The sequence below is a fragment of the Panthera leo genome, chromosome C1, assembly GCF_018350215.1.
Source record: "Panthera leo isolate Ple1 chromosome C1, P.leo_Ple1_pat1.1, whole genome shotgun sequence".
Lineage (NCBI taxonomy): Eukaryota > Metazoa > Chordata > Mammalia > Carnivora > Felidae > Panthera > Panthera leo.
In genome coordinates, this window is record NC_056686.1 from 30,988,866 (window position 1) to 31,009,715 (window position 20,850).

Sequence of the window (20,850 nt, forward strand, 5' to 3'; positions counted from 1 at the left end):
CCCTGCAAGGACGGGCTCTCTATTCACTAGGGCCCAGCTTCTACTGACGTGTGCGGTGGGGTAATGTGGGGTATAGTCGTCGTTAAAAATGTCTCTGAGATACTGATGTCACTTGGTAGGCTGGAGACCATAAACAGGCATATTGTAACAAGGATGACCAAACCGGAATATGTGGGATGGGAAAAGAAGGGAAAGTGGGTCAGGGATGCAACCTTGGGCTCCACGCTGAAGAGGTTGGATTGGATACAATAAAAACAGCAAGAAAGTGCTGTTGAAGGGCAATGGTGTGGACTGTCCTGTAGAGGTAGGCTGGCTCTTGTGCTGGTCTTTGGTCTGAAGGTAAATAATGTGGCCTGGGAATCTGTGTTCATTAATTACTGAGGTGGACAAGGGTGGGGTGGACATAAAGGACACTATAATTTTATCCAACTTTTATTGATACTTAATCTGGGCTAAGCATTATAACCCTTGGGAATCTGTCCTGAGTGCTTCAGGAGCACCCAGTTTGGCTGGTTGGGCAGTTAATTTCAGAACAAGGAGTTATATGTGATACAGTGGGGTTATACCAACTTGAACTTAGCTGACTTCTCCTATGTGAATCCCAGCTAGGCAGGGAGGGAAGGAGGCACCTACCTGCCATTTCACTTGATGGGTGTGCCCCCCCCCCATAGGAAGGAGGGCCCACGGAGGGAGGGATGATAGTAAATCATCCCTCAGTGGGTGGGTCTCAGATTCCCCAAGCCTTATAGTGTGTGCATTTTTGCCACAATAAATGTGATTATAGTCATTGAAATACTTTGCAACTCTCTGCCACCCAAATGAAATACTTGGGCAAAGAAAGCAGCAGTGATTTATGGCCATCCTGGAGAAAAACTGGCTGTGCTGTTCAACAGGATACGATATAACAATCTCCCAAGCTGGCATCTTCCTAAGGGATTTCCAAGGGTAATTTTGATCATAAGTTTTTTCCAGTGCACTGGCATTAAAATGCAACCTCTGTAAGATGAGACCTCACGGTATAGTGTACTCAGTGTAAAAACAGGTTAGTAAATACAAGGTAGGGCCAGGAAAGGCTTTGCAGAAGTGACACCTGAGTAGTCCCATAAAGGGTTACATAGGCAGACAATGAAATGGAAGGTATTTCTGCTGATGAATCACCACAGAGCCATATAAAAAAGAGGGTGGCTTGGCTGGAGAAGGAGAGTTTCAGGGTGGCTAAAGCACTGGCTATTTTCTAAGCTACAATGAAGGATTTGGGCTTCAGGGTAAGACACACTAACTTCATCCTCAGATCAGCTTTAATTGATGATGTGGTGGGGCGCCTGGGTGGCTCAATGGGTGAATCATCCAACTTCGGCTCAGGTCATGATCTCATGGTTCGTGAGTTCATGTCAGTGCATGCTGACAGCTCAGAGCCTAGAGCTTGCTTCAGATCCTGTGTCTCCCTCTCTCCCTGCCCCTCCCCTGCTCATACACTGTCTCTCTCTGTCTCCCTCTCTCTCTCTCTCAAAATAAGTAAACATTACATTTTTTTTTTTTTTAATTCATGATGTGGTGAGGGCGCCTGGGTGGCTCAGTCAGTTGGGCGTCCAACTTCGGCTCAGGTCATGATCTCGCGGTCTGTGAGTTCGAGCCCCGCGTCAGGCTCTGTGCTGACAGCTCAGAGCCTGGAGCCTGTTTCAGATTCTGTGTCTCCCTCTCTCTCTGACCCTCCCCGTTTATGCTCTGTCTCAAAAATAAATAAACATTTAAAAAAAATTCATGATGTGGTGAACAGACGGAAGTTACCAAGTATGCATTATCTGTTAGTGCAGGTGAGGAGTTTGTTCACTATGCTGCTTAAAGAGTGCCATGCAATCTTTTAAATAAAGTCAAAGTCTCAAGGCACCTGGCTGACTCTGTCAGTGGAGAATGTGACTCTTGATATCGGGGTCCTGAGTTTGAGCCCCATGTTGGATAGGAGACTGCTTTAAAAAAAAATTTTTTTTAATTGAAGTCATTATCTCCATTTTTGCACAGTCCACATTTAAGTGTCTTCCTACATAGTTCTAGTCATCTTGTTTCAGTTACTTTTCTGGGGTATTTCAAAGAAAGTGTCAGAAGAAGGGCCCAGAAGAGTAGACTGATGTCATGTAATGAAGGGCCTTAAAGGTCATACCATATTGTTGGAAATGGGTCATTGTAGGTTTTTAGACAGGAGAGTGACATAGATTTGGTAGTCCGTATGGGAGACAGAATAGAATGATCTAGATGTAAAAGATAAAACAGGCTGGCTGCTTGTATGAGGATGCACGGTGTGGTAGAAACTGATGGAGTCACCTTGTTTCTGGCTCTCAGCTATCCAGAAAGGGTGTGTGGGTCACACCACAGTCACAAGAGACTGATACCAAGTGTTCGTTCCCAGTGTGGGGAGTGGGTCATTCTTGAGACCAGAGTACTTATGTCCAGGGCATCAATTAAGGAAACTTGGATGTGTGGCGAGCAGAAAATCAAGGCAAAATGGGGAAAGGGCTTGAGAGCTACTCTGTCGTTCAGGTCAGTTGGGCTAGACCAACTATCCTCCACCACTCCATAGGGAGGAGAATCCTTCCCCTCCACATTCAGTCTGCCTCCTTTGGGAAAACCCTGATGACAGCCTGTTGGGAGGCTCCCGTTTCAGTCTTCACACACACCAACCCTTCTATTTACAAACACTATCTCTCTGCACAGGGTAGGAAAGGATTCACTTTCCATAATTCACTTCTCCCTTTACTGCTACCACCCTAGTCAAAGCCCCCATCATTTCTCACCTGGATTCTCAAAATGGCCTTCTAACTGGACTCCCTGCTTCCATCTGTGTCCCCATTCAATTTATTCTCCACACAGAGGGCAAAGATACATTACTCCTCTGCTTAAAACCTTCCAATGGCTTCTTAGTTCACCCTGAGTAGAAGAAGTCAAGTTCTTGTCTAAAGGACTGTGCTTGATGACATGATCTGCCTCACCCTCCTTCTTACTCTCTCCTCTTTCCACACCCTCTTATTCCTTACATACTAAGCATTATCTGACCTTAGGGTCTCTGCACTTTCCCCAGATACCTATGTGGCTTCTTCTCTTACTTTCTTTTGGGTGTATGCTCAACTGTCAATCTGAGAGGTCTTCCTTGCTTATTTTATATAAAGAAGGTGCCCCTCATGCCAACATAGTATAGCCCCCTTTTCCTGCTTTTTCTTCACAGTACCTATCACCTCCTCCACTTCTGTCATGCATTTGCTTATAATCTGTCTTCCCCTCTATCTACCCCAGCCTACTAAGAACGTAAGCTTCAGTAGAGAAAGGGGTTTTGTCTAGTTCACTGTTATATCCCAGGCACTCAAAACAGTGCCTAATACTTAGCAGATATTCAATATTCATTGAATGAATGAGCGAATTCCAGTCTTGACTTTTAGCAACCTCTTACCAGCTTCCTGTTCCTCTATTTCTTTTTCTTTTTTTTTTTTTAAAGATTTTTTAAAAAAATTTTTACATTGATTTATTTTTGAGAAACAGAGTGAGACAAAGCGTGAGCAGGGGAGGGGCAGAGAGAGAAGGAGACACAGAATCTAAGCAGGCTCCAGGCTCTGAGCAAGCAGTTAGCACAGAGCCTGATGCGGGGCTCGAACTCACAAACTGTGAGGTCATGACCTGAGCCAAAGTCGGACGCTCAACCGACTGAGCCACCCAGGAGCCCCTGTTCCTCCATTTCTTCAGATACATGGTGACAGATAACACTGTGATGCAGTTCTCTCGAGCTGGGGGAGCCTGTAGCTAGTCCTTTTTGTTTGTTTTGTTTTGAGAGAGAGGGAACAAGCTGGGGAGGGGCAGAGAGAGAGAGGGAGAGAGAAAGAATCCAAAGCAGGCTCCATACTGTCAGCACGGAGCCAGACGCAGGACTTGATCCCACAAACCGTGAGATCATGACCTGGGCCAAAATCAAGAGTTGGACGCTTAACTGACTGAGCCATCCAGGTGCCCCTGCTTTGTTGTTTTTTTTTGTTTTTTTTTTTTTTTTTAAAGTAGGTTTCACGCCAGTGCAGAGCCCAACGTGGGGCTTGAACTCATGATCCTGAGATCAAGACCCGAGCTGGGATCAAGAATCAGACACGTAACTGATGGAACGACCCAGGGACCCAGGTGCCCGAGTAGCTAGTCTTTATAAGGCACTTGTTCAGAGCCATATACATTGCTGAAAGCTTTACATGATTTTTCTCATTTGATCTTCACAATAGGAGGCGGTAAGTACTATTATTATCATTTCACTGATGAGCAACCAATGCACAGAGAGGTTAAGTAACTTGCTAATATGTGGTGCAACTGTGGCTGGCAATCAAGCAGCCTGATTCTAAACCTGTGCTCGCTTTAGTCACAGCATTTGGTTGGCGGGAGTTTCTGTGAGGCTTTTGGACAAACTGCAGCAGGATGGAGCTAGATGAACCCAGACAGGTGAAGGCAAGAAAAACAAAGAGGGCGTGGCAATGATAGCCCAAGGGACAGGGAATTTTGAAAAAGTGTTTATCCCCTCATATTTTTAAGTTGATAGCTAAAGTTTTCATCACAAATGTATTAATTTTTTTAATGTTTTTATTTTATTTTTGAGAGAGAGACAGAGTGTGAGTGGGGGAGGGGTAGAGAGAGAGGGAGACAGAACCTGAAGTAGGCTCCAGGCTCTGAGCTGTCAGCGCAGAGCCTTGACGTGGGGCTTGAACTCACAGACCACGAGATCATGACCTGAGCCAAAGGGATGCCCAACCGACTGAGCCACCCAGGGACCCCCGATCACAAATTTCAATAGTTGCAATGAATGTAAACTCTGGCAAACTGTAAATAATGACAATTTAAGATAACACTGTCAAATCACTTTTTATAATGTATCCAACAGACTCTATGTTACAATTCAGTGACCACCATCATCCATTTAAAATTACACACAAGCTCTTTAACATTTGGTAATTCTATATTGTTCTTTCATCTCTAAATTATATTTACTCCATAAAATGTTATCCAAAGACAATAATTTTTACATTTCAAAAACCTTTTACTGATCACTTATTCGTGATAAAAATATGTATCAAGGGAAATTAAAAACATTTTTTCCCTGTAATTGTATGGCTTTATGTATTTGAGTTATTCTGAGCTGAGTAATATTACAATTATCTTTAATATACAGCTGCTCAAAATGACATGATTATAAATTTTGATAGTACATAAATATAAAAGGTAAAATTCTACTGGAAACACATCTCTCAGTGAGATAGATGAGGGTTCCCCAGAAATTAATTCATGTATCTAAATGACTGTTTCTTACTGCTAGATTAACAGGGTTTTTGCTTCAATTTTCTTTTTTGTTTTCATAGATACAGTGCCAAGAAATATGACTCACGAGGGAATGCTGGTAATTCTGTTACAGAATTGTCGATCAATTCTTTGGTTTTCTTCTGAGTGATAGCCAAAAGTCAGAGTGCTCCTTCCTCAGTGGGCAGTTCAAATAGACCTACTACCAATTCTGTTAAAAGCAAAGCAAACCAAGCAAAAACCCAGAAACAATCTAACAAAAGAACTTGTTATCCAGTCATTAGAGTCCTTCACTTTCTCAAGTGATTTTTAATTATACTGATTACTTTTCTCTTCGAGGCATTTAGGAAGAGTTGGGAAATTCGAGATATTGTTAATTTCAACACATCTTTAGCATTACAATATTACTGTAATTTAAATATATTTTAGTTGCAGCTGCAGATTTAGCTCAACTTATTGTAAATAATAATTATGCAAATTAGCAACGCCAGCCTCTTTGACAAACCAACTAACCAAATTAGGCTTCTCTTTGGGGAGAAAAAAATTTCCCTTTTCAAGTCAAATAAATGTGTTAACAGGCGCCCCCGTGACCACATGTCACTTCTCAATCCCAAAATAAACATGGCACTGAGCTTTGACAGGGGTTGGTCCCTAAGGAAAGTAAGGCTCTTTCAGTTCAGGTGTTTTTAACCCACGCCTTCCTTGCTTTGTTCCAGGACACACTCTCTTAGGCAAGATGCCACCCCGCCTTCACGTGGGGTGGCAGAGGCGACATCTTTAAACGCAAATCTCATCACTACCGCCCACTGTCTAACAGGTCTGCACTCGGAACACCCCAATATGGGCCCAAATCCCGCACTAAGAATGCCTAGTCTCGCTCTCCGCTCTCCCTTTCAGCCCTAAGGTGTCCTGGGCACGCCAAGCCACAGTTTGATCTGCGCCAGGTCAGAAGCACGGTTTCCAGAGCCGGCGAAGTCGGCCCCTCTGCGGCTCTTCCCCGCTTCCTCACGGCGGGAGTGGCGGCCCCCTCTGAGTCAGCCCCAGCTCAGTCCCGACCACCAGTGGGCTTGCGCTGGCCGGGAAGGTCCCGCGCAGGCTGCAGCCCTGCCAGGGCAAGCCAGGGACCGAACGACGCCACCTCCCCCTCGGGGGAAAGCGACAGCTCTGCTGCGTTGCCGGGCCCAGGAGGGAGGCCGGAACCCTCGGCGAGAGGGCGGCGTGGGAGGGAGGGAGGGGGAAGAATGTTGGTGCAACGCAGCTCCGAGTGATCTGACCTGGCGGCCGAGCCGCAGCGGCCGCAGGCCGGAACTCGGCGTGTGGACTTCGGCCCGCCTTGGGCCGGAAGTGGGGAAGGCGGGATTGTCCTTTTCCTGCAGAAAGTAGGAGGAACCGGGGGCGTCGCCGTGGGGAAGAGTGTTGGTGTAACACTGCCGGCTGCGCCGAGGGGTAGGATGGAGGCGGGTGTCGGTGTAGGGGCGCTCGGAAGGGACGGATATCGCTGTGGCACTGCGGGGACGCTCTGAGGGGACTGGTGTCGGTGTGGCACCGGTGCACGCTGAAGGAGCTGGCGGAACCGGGTGGCCATGGGGATGTGGGCGTCGCTGGACGCGATGTGGGAGATGCCGGCCGAGAAGCGTATTTTCGGGGCCGTGCTGCTCTTCTCCTGGACAGTGTATCTTTGGGAGACCTTCCTAGCGCAGCGACAGGTGAGCCTAGACGGGGCCCACCTGACCCCGACACCTGACCTGCCCGGGCCAGCGTCGGTCTCGACCCGCAAATCCCTGGATGATTGCTGCGGCTCCAGCATCAGCCTCGACCCTATGGGTCCCTACTAGGCCTCCTAACTTGGCCCGATGGCGGGCTTGGCCTTGAGGGTATCTGGTGCCTCTGGGAGGTTTTCCGCGACGTGATCCTGGGACCCAGGCCGGTTAGGGCCTGGTGAAAGGGAAGTCAGGGCCGACTTGAGTTGACTTGAGTCGTGCCTGGCGCACAGCTTTCTTAGGATCCTCAGGCCCAGACTTATCTCCTTTACCTTTGGCAGAGACCCATGAGCCTTTAAAAGGAAGATGCAACATTTTTACCAGTCACAGCTTCCCGGTGATGCTCAACCATGGGATTAGGACACCATTTTCTGAAAATAAAGACTTAACAAATCCTTCTAAGGACCTGAACTTTTTTCCCTTAAAAAACAAACAAACAAACAAACAAACAAACATGTATACAGTATGTTGGTTTGCCCAAAGAACAATATGTTCTTTTGTTTAAACAATTAGAGCTGTAAAATAGAAACTGGAAGTTACTTAATAACAGTTTCCTGGAGGTAATCATAATGAACGGCCTGCTGTTGGAGATGCAAACTTTTAAATGAGATAGATCTTAAGTTTGTCTGCTTTATTGTCTCTGATTGCTGATTTGTTTTATCTACATTCTTCTATGTTGTCATTGTGTCAACCTGATGGCTATGAGAACCTTTTTTTTAACTGCCAGAACTCTTTCTTGAGCATTACCTTCCTCTACAGTACACATTTCTTCTCTCGGGTTACTTTCTGCATGAATCTTTAAATTGGAATTTTTAGTTTTTCATCAGTGGCTGAGTTGTGTCTTGATCTCTTCTGTTAGCCCAGGATCTTTTTTTGTTTACTTATTTTTTAGTCTTTTGAGTCTTTTTTTTTTTTTTTTTTTTTTTGTCTTTTTAAAAAGTAATCTCTATGCCCAATGTGGGGCTCAAACTCATGACCCCAGGATCAAGAGTCACATGCTCTACCAACTGAGCCAGCTGGGTGCCCCCTAGTTCAGGATCTTTAAAGAGGTATTAAGCTGTATAGCACTAAGTTCTCTGACATAGATATCTTTGGATAAGTTTATTAGTACAGAATCTTGAGGTCCTAAAGAAGATCCTTTGGATAAGGTAAACACAGTATATAGTGTCTAAATTGAGGGGCTTATTGAACATCCATCTGTCTTACTTTAACGATAAGCCCAGTTACAGTAACTGCTTTTTGAGAATGTCTCCTTTACTCAATTATGCTTTAATTTTTTAAATGTTTTTTATTTATTTTTGAGAGAGCGACAGAGAATGACTGGGGATGGGGCAGAGAGAGGCTCCAGGCTCTTAACTGTCAGCACAGAGCCTGACGTGGGGCTTGATCCCAAACTGTGAGATCATGACTTGAGCCGAAGTCAGATACTTAACCGACTGAGCCATCCAGGCGCCTCCTCAGTTATGCTTTAATGTAATGCCTTTTATTGAGGGTTTGGTAAGGTGCCCAACAACGTATAGGGAAGCCATGTGTCATAAAACCATTGTAGGAGATACTGTCCATTATATTGCTTAGTTTCTGTGCCCTGTATTATGTCCCGTGGTCTGAAATTTACCATTTCGAATTTGGCATAATGATAAAGTTTGTCTTTTATTTTTTTAATTTTAGAGATAAGAGTGTGTGAGCAGGGGGGAGGGGTAAAGGGGAGAGATAGAGAACCTTAAGCAGGCTCCATGCTCAGTGCCAAGCTCCACCCTGGGCTCGATCCCACTACCCTGGAATCATGATCTGAGCCAAAATCTAGAGTTGGGTGTTCAACTGACTGAGCCACCCAGGTGCCCCAAGTCTGTCTCTCTTGAAGACCTGATCTGTTTCCATTTGTCATTCCTCAGATTTCTCTGAATTTAGCTTCCAGGACCAAGTTTAGTAATTAGCTACAATATCTGTTAATACTTATGGCTAGCATGGCTTCCTTCTCCTTTCCATGAATTTGTTTTCTATATTATATAGGATGTATGTTTTTCTTGGAGTGAGTGGTACCCTTTGTGATGTACAGTTTTGGTTTACATGTGCAGACTGAAGTGTGATGACAGCCCTGATTTTAATTTTCCCTTGTCAGCTAGCCTCCGAGTCTCTTGTTCTGCTTTTACTTTGCTGTGTCAGTTGTCTTCGCGGTCAATGCACTTGATCAAACGTAATATTTGTGTACCTGTAAAGCAAATTCAGTAGGCTTAAGTGACAGGTTAAGGCTGTAACTACTCAGTGTTTGATCATAAATGACTGTTGTAATAAAGCGTTGGCTTGACTGTCTCAAAGTGTTTTCTTCAAAATATTTCAGAGACGGATATATAAAACAACAACTCATGTACCACTGGAGTTAGGACAGATCATGGATTCAGAAACCTTTGAGAAATCCCGACTGTATCAGCTGGATAAAAGTACTTTCAGCTTCTGGTCAGGACTCTATTCAGAGATTGAAGGCACTGTGAGTAAATTACTTTCTGGAGAGACAACTTATCGAAATGTTTAGTACTCTGTAATGTTGGTTTTCATTTTGTATTCTTGTGACACAAAAGAGGGTACCATATCTACACATCCTAGAATGCTTTTTTAACCTTTGTTACCAGTAATAATGGGTGTGGAGCAAAAGAGGCACATACATAATTGTTAGTGAGTTGAAAACTGTGGCGTATGATAACTATCGTAGGTCAGGTGTGAAAAAGAACCTTCTATTATAAGATGTTAAGATCTTCTTCTTCTTTTTTTTTTTTTTTTTTTTTTTAGTTTATTTATTTATTTTTGAGAGAGAGAGTATCCCAAGCAGGCTCTGCACATGAGGTCAGTGCACAGGGCTCGAACCCACGAAACCGTGAGATCGTGACCTGAGCCAAAATTCAAGAGTTGGATGTTAAACCAACTGAAGCACCCAGGCGCCCCTCTGAGATATTCAACAGTCTTTACAGGCCTTCCTGCCTCCGTCTTAACTTTTCTACTGCCCTTCACACTGCAGCCAAAGGAACCCTGAAGGATAATTCTGATCATGCTGTTCTCCTACATAAAACCCATCACTGGCTCACTGTTTCCTTCTGGGTGCAGTCCAGATTTTTTGGCATGAGTTTTGGGGGTACTTTTGACCTGGCCGTTGCTTACTTCAGCTTCATCTTTTTATTCGTTCCCCCAAATTCTTTCTCCTTTTTTGTCCAGCTTGGTTTCTTGTAACTTTGAGTTTTTTCACATGCTAGTATCTATCAGGGGTGCTCACCTCTACAAGTCCACTCTCTTGCTGGAGGCTGATTAATCCCCACTCTTCCATTAGGTTCCAGCTGAGACATCATCTCTTCTAAGAAACAGTTTGAGGGGCACCTGGGTGGCTTAGTCAGTTAAGCCTCTGATTTCACATCAGGCTCTCTGCTATCAGCACGGAGCCCACTTTGGATCCTCTCTCTGCCCCTCCCCAGCTCACGTGTGTGCAACGTGCTCTCTCTCTCAAAAATAAACATTTAGAAAAATTATTAAAAAAAATAAAAGAAACCATTTGAATCTTCCCCTGTCCCTCGAGACTGGTTAAGGCAGCATTCTTTCATTATTCCTGTCAGTACTTATCACATGGTGAGACTGATAGTTCTTTATTTTTATTTTTTTTAAAGTTTATTTCTTTATCTTGAGAGAGAGCGAGGAAGGGAGAGGATCCCAAGCAGGCTCCGCATCAGGAGCATGGAGCCTGACATGGGGGCTTAAACTCACAAACTGTGAGATCATGACCTGAGCTGAAACTAAGAGTCAGATGCTCAACCAACTGAGCCACCCAGGCACTCCAGACTGATAATTCCTTAAAGAAAGGATACTTTAAGGTCTTGTAATCATTTGGCATCTAGTGACTGGCATAAAATAAGCATGTAATCCATATTTCTTCAATGAAACAAGTGATGGGTCATTTTTTACTTAGTAAAACAGACCCAGTCTTCCCCCCATGCTAAAAGAAGAGAGGCTGTATAGTGTAGAGCAGTGTTTCTCGGTCTTTTTCTCATGATCACCCCTGGCCCTGTATCTTTTTAGACATTTTTTTCTTTTATTAAAAAAAATTTTTAAAAAGTATTTTTGAGAGAGAGACAGAGCGTGAGTGGGGGAGGGGCAGAGAGAGAGGGAAACACAGAATCCGAAGCAGGCTCCAGGCTCTTGGCTGTCAGCACAGAGCCCAACGTGGAGCTCGAACTCATGGACTGTGAGATCATGACCTGAGCCGAAGTTGGATGCTTAACCGTCTGAGCCACCCAGGTGCCCCTAGACATTTTTTTTCTTAATCACCCCTCCATGAAATTTTAATACCACAGATATACTGTATATCTGTTTCTGTACTGTGTGTATGTATATCTGTGCTTTATAAATAAAATGAGTAAGGTTTCTTTTCATTCCCAAACACCAGTTGTTGGTTTTCCACCTCCAAGAACAATTGAAGGTACATGGTGTGGAGGTTAAGAACCCAGGTGGCTTGAGTCTGAATCTCAGTTCTGCCATACCAGCTCTGGGGCCTCAAGCAAGCCACCACTTCTGAGCCTCAGTTTTCTCGTCTGTTGAAATTGTGTAGTGATATTTCCTCATTTGTAGTGTTGTTGAGAGGATTAAATGAGTTAATATGTGTGAGAAGATTCAAACAGTGCCTGATCCATTATCAATGCTCTGTAAGTGTTGGCCATTATTATTTTTATCATCATGATCGTGATTATCATCACTATTCCTCTAGACCTCTTTTAAATCTCCAGTACCACTAAGAGAAAGATTCCTAAATTGAAAATCAATGAGGTCAGCTACCATAATTGTTTCCTCAGTTATAGAGAAGAAACCAGCTGTTCAGAGCTTTGTTAAATGATGAAAACATTTCCAGCTAGTCACAAAATTTTCCTTGACAGTTACGGACTAGTGTGATTAGAACCAAATTATTACAAGTCTTTCCTATTTCCTCAGGATGATGCAAAGTAGCGAAAAGTTAAGGAGAAGAGTTAAATCTTATCTGAAAAACAAAATTCATTTGGCTTTTAGGATATGTTGCAATTACTAGTAATTAGTCTTCTCAATGTTGATTTTTTAAATTATATTTTTTACAAGTCCAAGCCTGGTTTAGTTACAGAGATATTGAAGATTAGTATCGAAACTTGATGCTTTCCAACCAAGCCAGGCTTTATTGTGGTTTATATTTGGCTTTGATTAGTTTATCTGAAGCATTTCTTTTGTTAAGGTCCAACTGTGAAATCATCCTTCAGAGGGAGAGATGGAAGCAGAGGTGGTGAATTTAGACACCGTTCTCTTTCCTCACTGATGTTTGATTCTGTGAAGTTCTTTGGCTTACCCCTCACAGGGCCATTATAAAAAGACAGGCAAAACATTTTCAGTCTCTTTCGTTGTCACTAGTAAACAGTTCCAGGAAAGATGGGCAGTAGCTTGGTTGTTACAGTTGGTGAGCATGGGGGTGGTCTAGTTTGTTCCAGGAGATGACAGAGACAGGGAAAACACATATAGAAAGAGAGCTTTGTAATGTGCCTGTTTGATGTTACAACAGTGCTTTGAGGTAGAAAGGGTAGGCATTGTTATTCCCTTTTTGTGGATGAGAAGGTGGAGGCTCAGAGAAATTAAATGGCTTGTCCATTTAACGGCCAAGTGACGATAATAAGTGGGAGAAGTGGGTTTCAAACTCTGCTCTTCTGAGTCTTTAAAATTGCATTGAAGAAACCATTCTTAAAACTCTAGGGACCACATCATAAATGTACTGAATTTATCCTTGAGGAATTAGTAGCTCTATTTACTGTTCGATGGGAAGCATTTTGTGTTACTTTGAAATCCTGTTCTGTTTGAAGACAGGTTCATTAATTCCTATTTTGTGTTGATTAAAATTAATAAGTTTTTATATTTTGGTCACAAAGAACAAGTGCAAAGATTGATTTAAACTTTTTGTTGCCTCTTTTTTTCTATCCGAAGGAACATAAGCAGAGGCCTTGTGTGACCAATTACAGGTGCCACTGTTCACGCAAATGTGACAGAGTACCCAGAGAGAAGGTGTCCAGCCTTTCTGAGACAGGCTTTCCTGGTGTCTCACAAATGTCAGTGAAGAGCCTGATCAGGAAGTGGAAGGGCTGGACAGTCGAGGAGGGCAGTGTAGAAACATTGAAATTGTTGCTTTTCCAATTTCTGTGGGTTTCTGAGTGAGCACCTTGGCCTTCTTGAGCCTCGTTTTTTCCCCTCTTTGTGATGAGAAGCCGATACATATTATACCATATCTCACATGGTTTGTGGCAAGGACTGAATGAGTGAGATGATGTCGATGAAGCCATTAGTACACTGCTCAATACATAGCAGTCACTTCGTCACTGGGTTTCTTTGGGCAAGTAACTTTAACCTCTCATTTTCAGGTGTCTCATCTATAATGTGGTAATGACTATATGTCTTGCCTGCTTTGCAAGAGTCTAGTGGGATCTTATGTTTAAGAGTGATGGAGTTGTGGGGCGCCTGGGTGGCTCAGTCGGTTAAGCGTCCGACTTCGGCTCAGGTCATGATCTCACGGTCCGTGAGTTCAAGCCCCGCATCAGACTCTGTGCTGACAGCTCAGAGCCTGGAGCCTGTTTCAGATTCTGTGTCTCCCTCTGTCTCTGACCCTCCCCCGTTCATGCTCTCTGTTTCAAAAATAAATAAACGTTAAAAAAATATTATAAAAAAAAGTGCTGGAGTTGTTTTTGTTGGGCTCATTAGTTCTTGTTATAAGACATCCCAGCAGCCTGTTCAGTGAGATTATCAATAGAGGGAAACTTTACTGTACTGGGTTTTATATTTCATTTCCCAAAGTATACTAAACAAGGTTTGCGACAGCAGTTTCTTTTTTTTTTTTTTTTTTTTTTTTTTTTCAACGTTTATTTATTTTTGGGACAGAGAGAGACAGAGCATGAATGGGGGAGGGACAGAGAGAGAGGGAGACACAGAATCGGAAACAGGCTCCAGGCTCCGAGCCATCAGCCCAGAGCCTGACGCGGGGCTCGAACTCACGGACCGTGAGATCGTGACCTGGCTGAAGTCGGACGCTTAACCGACTGCGCCACCCAGGCGCCCCGCGACAGCAGTTTCTAAAAGCATTCCGAGATGCATTTGAAGTTCATATTAAAACTACCCTTGAGGGGCGCCTGGGTGGCTCAGTCGGTTAAGCGTCCGACTTCGGCTCAGGTCACGATCTCACAGTCTGTGAGTTCGAGCCCCGCGTCGGGCTCTGGGCTGATGGCTCGGAGCCTGGAGCCTCCTTCCGATTCTGTGTCTCCCTCTCTCTCTGCCCCTCCCCCCGTTCATGCTCTGTCTCTCTCTGTCTCAAAAATAAATAATAAAACGTTAAAAAAAAAAAAATTTAAAACTACCCTTGATACGTACTTAAAAGCTGGACTTTTAATAATAGGTGTTTTAACGTTTCACCAGAAGGCTTATAAATCCTTAATTTTGCATTATTTATTAGGATTAAGAACAGGATGAAAGAAGTGCCGTCTCAAGTCGATTAGTTCAACAGGTGGTGCATATACCAGACAGTGGTGCCAAAGCATATCTTTTGGGAAGACGGGGTTTACATTCAAGATTGGGTTAGGTGAAATAGCTGGACAAAGAGTTAAGGGAGCCTTTAAGACAGCAATTTATTAAACCCAAGACTTTCAGACTTTGGTGACTGGGCCTGGAGACTGCTGGGCTCCACTTCCAGTTCCTGATTCAGTGGTTCTGGGGTGGAGCCTGAGTATTTGCATTTCTAACACATTCCCAGGTGATGCTGCTGCTGCTGCTGCTGTACAGAAACTATATTTGAGGTCCATGGTATTAAACCAACCCAGCATACAGGGAAACATCTAAAAGATGGATGGCAACAAGTGTGGGTGAGATTGTAGGGAACAGGAGCCCTCAAGTACTGCCGATGAGGGTGTAATCTGGCGTAAACACTGCAGAGAACAAGCTGATAATAATAACAAATACATTTACCAATCATCGTGGATCGATCTAAAAATATGTAGAGTGCAAAAAGCAAGTTGTAGAATAAGTACAATATGATGTTATTTATATATAGTCTCAAAAAGCATATATAAATCACTATATTATTTATGGATACATATATAAAAATGGAAAGTAGATTGGAAGGCTTCCCGTGAAATATACGATAGTGCCAAAACCTGTCAAAACCACAATGAACCGTGTGTGAACCAATGAGAATATTGTGCTTCTAACCAAGGAGTGTGATTGATCGTTGTGTTCCTGAGACTCCAGGGAAAGGAAAACTAAACCGATTCCTCTTTAGTTCCATAAACTTAGTATCTGTTGTGGCAGGTTGTGTTTTGTAAGCATGCGTTCTTTTCAGATTTTAAGAGCAGCTTGCTCATTCGAATGTCATGGTGATTTGGTGAATATCTTTGTTCACTTTATCTGCCCAAGACAAAGGGTGGTGCTGAGAAGGGGGCCTCCTCCTATGAAACCCTGACTCCTACCTCAAGATTCACCTTTTCCTTACCTGGGGAAAGCACAGATATCCCATTCTGTCCCTCAGTTTGGTAAGTGGACCTGACTCTCCACTTACACTGATACTAATACTTTGTCCTGACGGATGGGGGCTGTTTCCTTTTAGGCGAAAGCCACTTAGGGAGCCACATAGCCTTGGTCAGATCCCATTTATGTGACTCATTAGCCGTGAGATTCTGGATAAATTGCTTACCTTTTCTAAGTTTAGTCCCTGATCCATAAAACTTTTGTTGTGGTCTTTTGTCAAATTTATTGATTTATTTATTTATTCATTCATTCATTCATTCATTTATTTATTTTACAGCTTCACTTTATAGAGACATAATTCACATACCATGCTAATTTATCCGTATAAAATGTACAGGCATAAATACTTTACCAGGCTAAACTTAGTATCTCAATTGGTTTGTATCCACGTAAATGCATATTTTAGCCTAAATAAGATAGGTCTCTTTTTTCTTCAGAGATAATTATTTTGTCGTTTTTTCTTTTCTTTTTTATGTTTTATCTATATTTTGAGAGAGTACGAGTGGGGGAGGGGCAGAAAGAGAGGGGGACAGAGGATCTGAAGCAGGTTCTGCACTGATAGGCTGACAACAGAGAACCCAATGCAGGGCTTGAAGTCACGGACCACAAGATCATGACCTGAGCCGAAGCAGGATGATCAACCAACTGAGCTACCCAGGCGCCCCCTGTCCCTTTTTCTTTATGAAATGTTCTCATCTGATAATTTCTAGTCTTCAAATTTAACCAAAGTATGTCTTGTTTTATAGCTTATTCTTCTTTTTGGAGGAATTCCTTATCTCTGGAGACTTTCTGGACGGTTCTGTGGCTATGCTGGCTTTGGACCAGAATATGAGGTATGTGATTCATTAGCATATATTTTTTAGAGTCTTACTTTTTGCTTGGCCAGCTATATATGGAAGTTAATTTTTTGGCTCTGTCTTAGGCTTGCTTCTCCGTTTGTACAATCCTTGTCCACACATGCTATGTTAGGATAATGCTATTTATTGTAGCACACTCCAGAATTTCAATAGCTTATCACAATACTTTATTTCTCAATCACAGAATAGCCTCGCATGAGTATTTTTGGCCAACAGGTGACATTCTTCCACATGGGGAGCCAGGGACCCAGTCTCTTTTCATCTTATGGCTGTGCTGTCTCCTGAGTGCCCCAGAGTTCTCTGCGTCCAACAGGCAGGTGGAATGAGGGGGTGGAGAAAGTACACCCTCTTCTTAATTCCCTTGGCTCTGTAGTATCCTTTGCATTCACATCCTGCTGGTGAACCAGTCATTTAGTCTCAGATGTAAGGGAACTGGGGAATGTGTGCTTCAGTTAGGCAAGCTATTTCTCAGGGACAACCCCTTCCAGTGAAAGGGGAAACAAGAATTTCGTTGAACCCACTCAACAGACGCTCTGTACCATACGCAGTTAGCAGATACTTCAAACAAGGACAGAGAATGTATCTTTGAGAGTCTCCTTGGAGCTCTTTGAGTCGACTACCCATTCTTACAGAAGTTCCATTCCCTGGGCAAAGCCCTAAGCCTGAGACTCCCTGACCTGTGGTGGATGCTAGGACACTGCCTCCTGACTTCTTGTTGGAAATTGCCAACTCTCTTCCCTCTTTCCTGATTGTTTATTTGAAATGATGGCTCTCTTCTACATGTATAGGTACCTTGGGTTTTAATTCAGCTCATCCTGTGTCCCTTTTCTGTATACCTTTTTCTAAATCAGCCAAACTCTTTAATTTTTTTTTTTTTTTTTAACATTTATTCATCTTTGAGATGAAAGAGAGAGACAGAGCATGAGCGGGGAAGGGGAAGAGAGAGAGGGAGACACAGAATCTGAAGCAGGCTCCAGGCTCTGAGCTGTCAACACAGAGCCCGACGCAGACTCAAAGTCACACACCGCGAGATCATGACCTGAGCTGAAGTCAGACGCTCAACCGACTGAGCCACCCAGGCGCCCCTCAGCGAAACTCTGTAAAGACGTGATCTAGTATAAGTTTCTCTGCCTTGTCCCAACCAGGCTTGCCATCTTGTCCTCTTCCACTTACAGGGTGCTCATTTCTCTCTCCATGCTTTTGTAAATTCCAAGGAATTCTTCCTTTCCTTGTCTCTCCTGTCCCTTTAGTTTACCTCTTCAGAGTGGCATCCTGAGTCTCCTCAGCTTTGTAAGCCTTGCAAGCCTTGCTTGAATTCACCAGCATATGTAGCTGTCTCTCATTTTTTCGTTCTTTTAACCATTTTGTCTATATGGCTTCAGGTGACTTTCACATAGTGCCTATGTAATAAAAGAAACATTGTTTTATTGCCTCCTCTGGCAAGTAAACTCTGAGGTACAGATGTTGTTTCAGACTTTGTAACCCATAGAATCAAGCACATTGCTTGAAATCCTGTAAGTACTCAGCAACTACCTATTGATTTGTTCACTGATCATTCATTTGAAGAAGGAATTAATATTACAGTATAAAAACCGCCGCTGTTTTCTTCTTGTGTTTAGATCACTCAGTCCTTGGTGTTTCTCCTGTTGGCTACGCTTTTCAGTGCATTGACTGGTTTGCCATGGAGTCTTTATAACACTTTTGTGATAGAAGAAAAACATGGTTTCAATCAACAGGTAAACTAGAGAATACAAATATTCTCTTTTATTTATTTTTTTATTAAAAATTGTTTTTAATGTTTATTTATTTTTGAGAGAGAGGGAGAGAGAGTGCGAGCAGGGAAGGGGAGGAGAGAAAGGGAGAGAAAGGGAAGGGAGAGAGAAAGGAGACACATGACCTGAGCCAAAGTCGGACGACCAACTGACTGAGCCACCCAGGCGGGCGCCCCTCAGATATTCTCCTGTAAATATAAAGACTTCTTTGTGCTTTTTTTCCCCTCTGCTGGTAATAATTGAAGCATAATTTGCTATTTTAGAGCATGAATTCAGTGAAGGAAAAGGAACTGCAGATCATAGGTTAAAGTCTTGCCATAAACTTTTCTAGTACTAAAGTCTAGTATCCTTTTGCTAACATTTAAATGGGTTGATTTTGAACTGTAAAATGTCAGACATTTACTTGTCGTCTTAGACTACCTAGTGTCATATAATATAGACTCACTGCCTTTTAACTGTTAAAATTGCTTTAATAGGGGCGCCTGGGTGGCTCAGTTGGTGAAGCATCCGACTTCGGCTCAGGTCATGATCTCATGGCTCGTGAGTTCGAGCCCCGTGTTGGGCTCTGTGCTGACAGCTCAGAGCCTGGAGCCTGCTTCAGGTTCTGTGTCTCTGTCTCTCTGCCCCTCCCCGACTTGTGCTCTGTCTCACTCTCTCTCTCTCAAAAATAAATAAACATTAAAAAAAATTAAAAATAAAATTATGTATCCTTTATATTCACTTATTTACTTTAAAAGCAGTTTCTCATTTTCTTGTGATGATCTTTTCTTTTTTCAGACTTTGGGCTTCTTCATGAAAGATGCAGTCAAGAAATTTATCGTGACTCAGTGCATTTTATTGCCTGTGTCTTCACTTCTACTTTATATTATTAAAATTGGGGGAGACTATTTTTTTATATATGCCTGGCTGTTCACATTAGTTGTTTCTCTGGTGAGTAAAATCTTTGTTTCATTTTCTTTTACAAAATTTTCTTGGCAAGATAACTATGATTTAATCTTCATTAGCATGTAAACAGTTCTTGAGAAGCAAATGAAATATAAATAAGTGGTCATCTAAATTTCCCCCTTGGTTTCTGCTTTTGGGTATAGAAATAGGAGAACTGACCCTGACCGTAGATTTTTTTCTCCTTATGCTGACTCGGATCCTAGAAGCTGGTTATTAGTTACCGTTAATAGTTGTCAGGCAGTTTTGGGCTGTGCATTTGTGAGTTGTCACCAGAATGGGTGACTAGGTTTGATCATTCAGTCATTCTTTACTGAGCTCCAGTGCCTAAACATCATGGATGTTTTGAAGGGAGACTAGATTTAAGAGCGATAAGAAAAAGAAACCCTAAACCTGCCTGATTTTTTTCTGCCCTCTTTCCCCTGCTTTTTCCCTCCTCCATTCTTGCTTTTTTATCCCTTCTTCTCTGTTCCTTTCCCCTTTGCTCCTCGCTTCTCTTCTCCCTTTTCTCCCCTCCCCTCTCTTCCTTCTCCCTCCCTTCCCCTCTCACCCCGCATCTTCCCTTCCTCACATCTTTGCTTCTTCTCTCTACCATATTCTAAACCACTTCACAACGCACACACTACAACACAATGAAAGCAGTCTGTTCACAGCTCCCAGAAAATAGCGTCTATCAGCTCTTCAACTCCTCTGATGATGAGGTGTATCACTGCTTCACTTCCCACTGGTGGGATCAAGCTCCAAGAACAGGTGCTAGTTGGATTTGCACATATCTGTATATGGCCAATGAAGTGAGAGGAAAGAGCAGACGGAATGTTCCAGAAATGCTTAAGGAAGTGCCATTTCAACCTCAGTGTACACTGTGGGTAATTAATTTTGTACACTACAGGTAATTAATTTTAGTGACCACCCAAATAACAGCACACAATCAAGGTCTAGTAATTAATTTTTAGCAAAGAATGCAGGTCTCTCATGATTACTCTGAAAGGCAGAATTCCAAGTTATGATGGGCTTATGAAGTAGCAGAAAGTCCCAAGATAGTTTTTGAATGGACCATTTGACTTTTCAATTATTACCACATAGACACTACTCACTTTGATTTAATTTAACAGATACTGAGCACTTATTATCTGGTAGTATTTGGGGTTGGGAATACTAGAACAAATGAAAAGATCCATGTTCTCAAGGCTAAATCGTGTAGTTGTTTCAATGATTGGATCTGTATAAATAGCAGTGTTTCTTCAAGAACATATTCATAGGGCCGCCTAGGTGGCTTACCCCGGTGGGGCTCTACTGACAGTTCGGAGCCTGCTTAGGATTCTCTGTCTCCCCTTCTCTCTTTGTCTGTCTCTCCATCCTCCCCTGTGCATTCTCTTTCTCTCTCTCTCTCTCTCTCTCTCTCTCTCTCTCTCAGAAATAAACATTTAAAAAAATGATGGAAAATCAGATTTCTAAAAAAAAAAAAGCATACTCATAGGTTGTTCTGACATTTATTTTTCAGGTGCTTGTCACAATCTATGCTGATTATATTGCCCCTTTATTTGACAAGTTCACACCTCTGCCTGAGGGAAAGCTTAAACAAGAAATTGAAGTAATGGCAAAGAGTATTGACTTTCCTTTGACTAAGGTGTATGTTGTTGAAGGTAAGGCTATCCGGGG

The 20,850-nt window shown here is 42.9% G+C and overlaps 1 protein-coding gene across 4 annotated transcripts in view; it reads left to right on the forward strand.

Annotated features, from left to right (window-relative positions):
* The first annotated feature begins 6,648 nt into the window (after positions 1–6,648).
* The window catches only part of ZMPSTE24 (zinc metallopeptidase STE24), a 40,229-nt gene continuing 26,027 nt past the window's right edge, over positions 6,649–20,850 (forward strand). For 2 of the 4 annotated variants that reach the window (XM_042951682.1, XM_042951681.1), the window contains exons 1-6: positions 6,768–7,016; positions 9,409–9,555; positions 16,367–16,453; positions 18,097–18,213; positions 19,027–19,179; positions 20,693–20,834. In XM_042951682.1, coding sequence (XP_042807616.1) covers positions 6,894–7,016; positions 9,409–9,555; positions 16,367–16,453; positions 18,097–18,213; positions 19,027–19,179; positions 20,693–20,834 — 769 coding nt within the window. In that variant the 5' untranslated portion in view covers positions 6,768–6,893. The other 2 variants (XM_042951684.1, XM_042951683.1) reach the window with 2 other exon arrangements.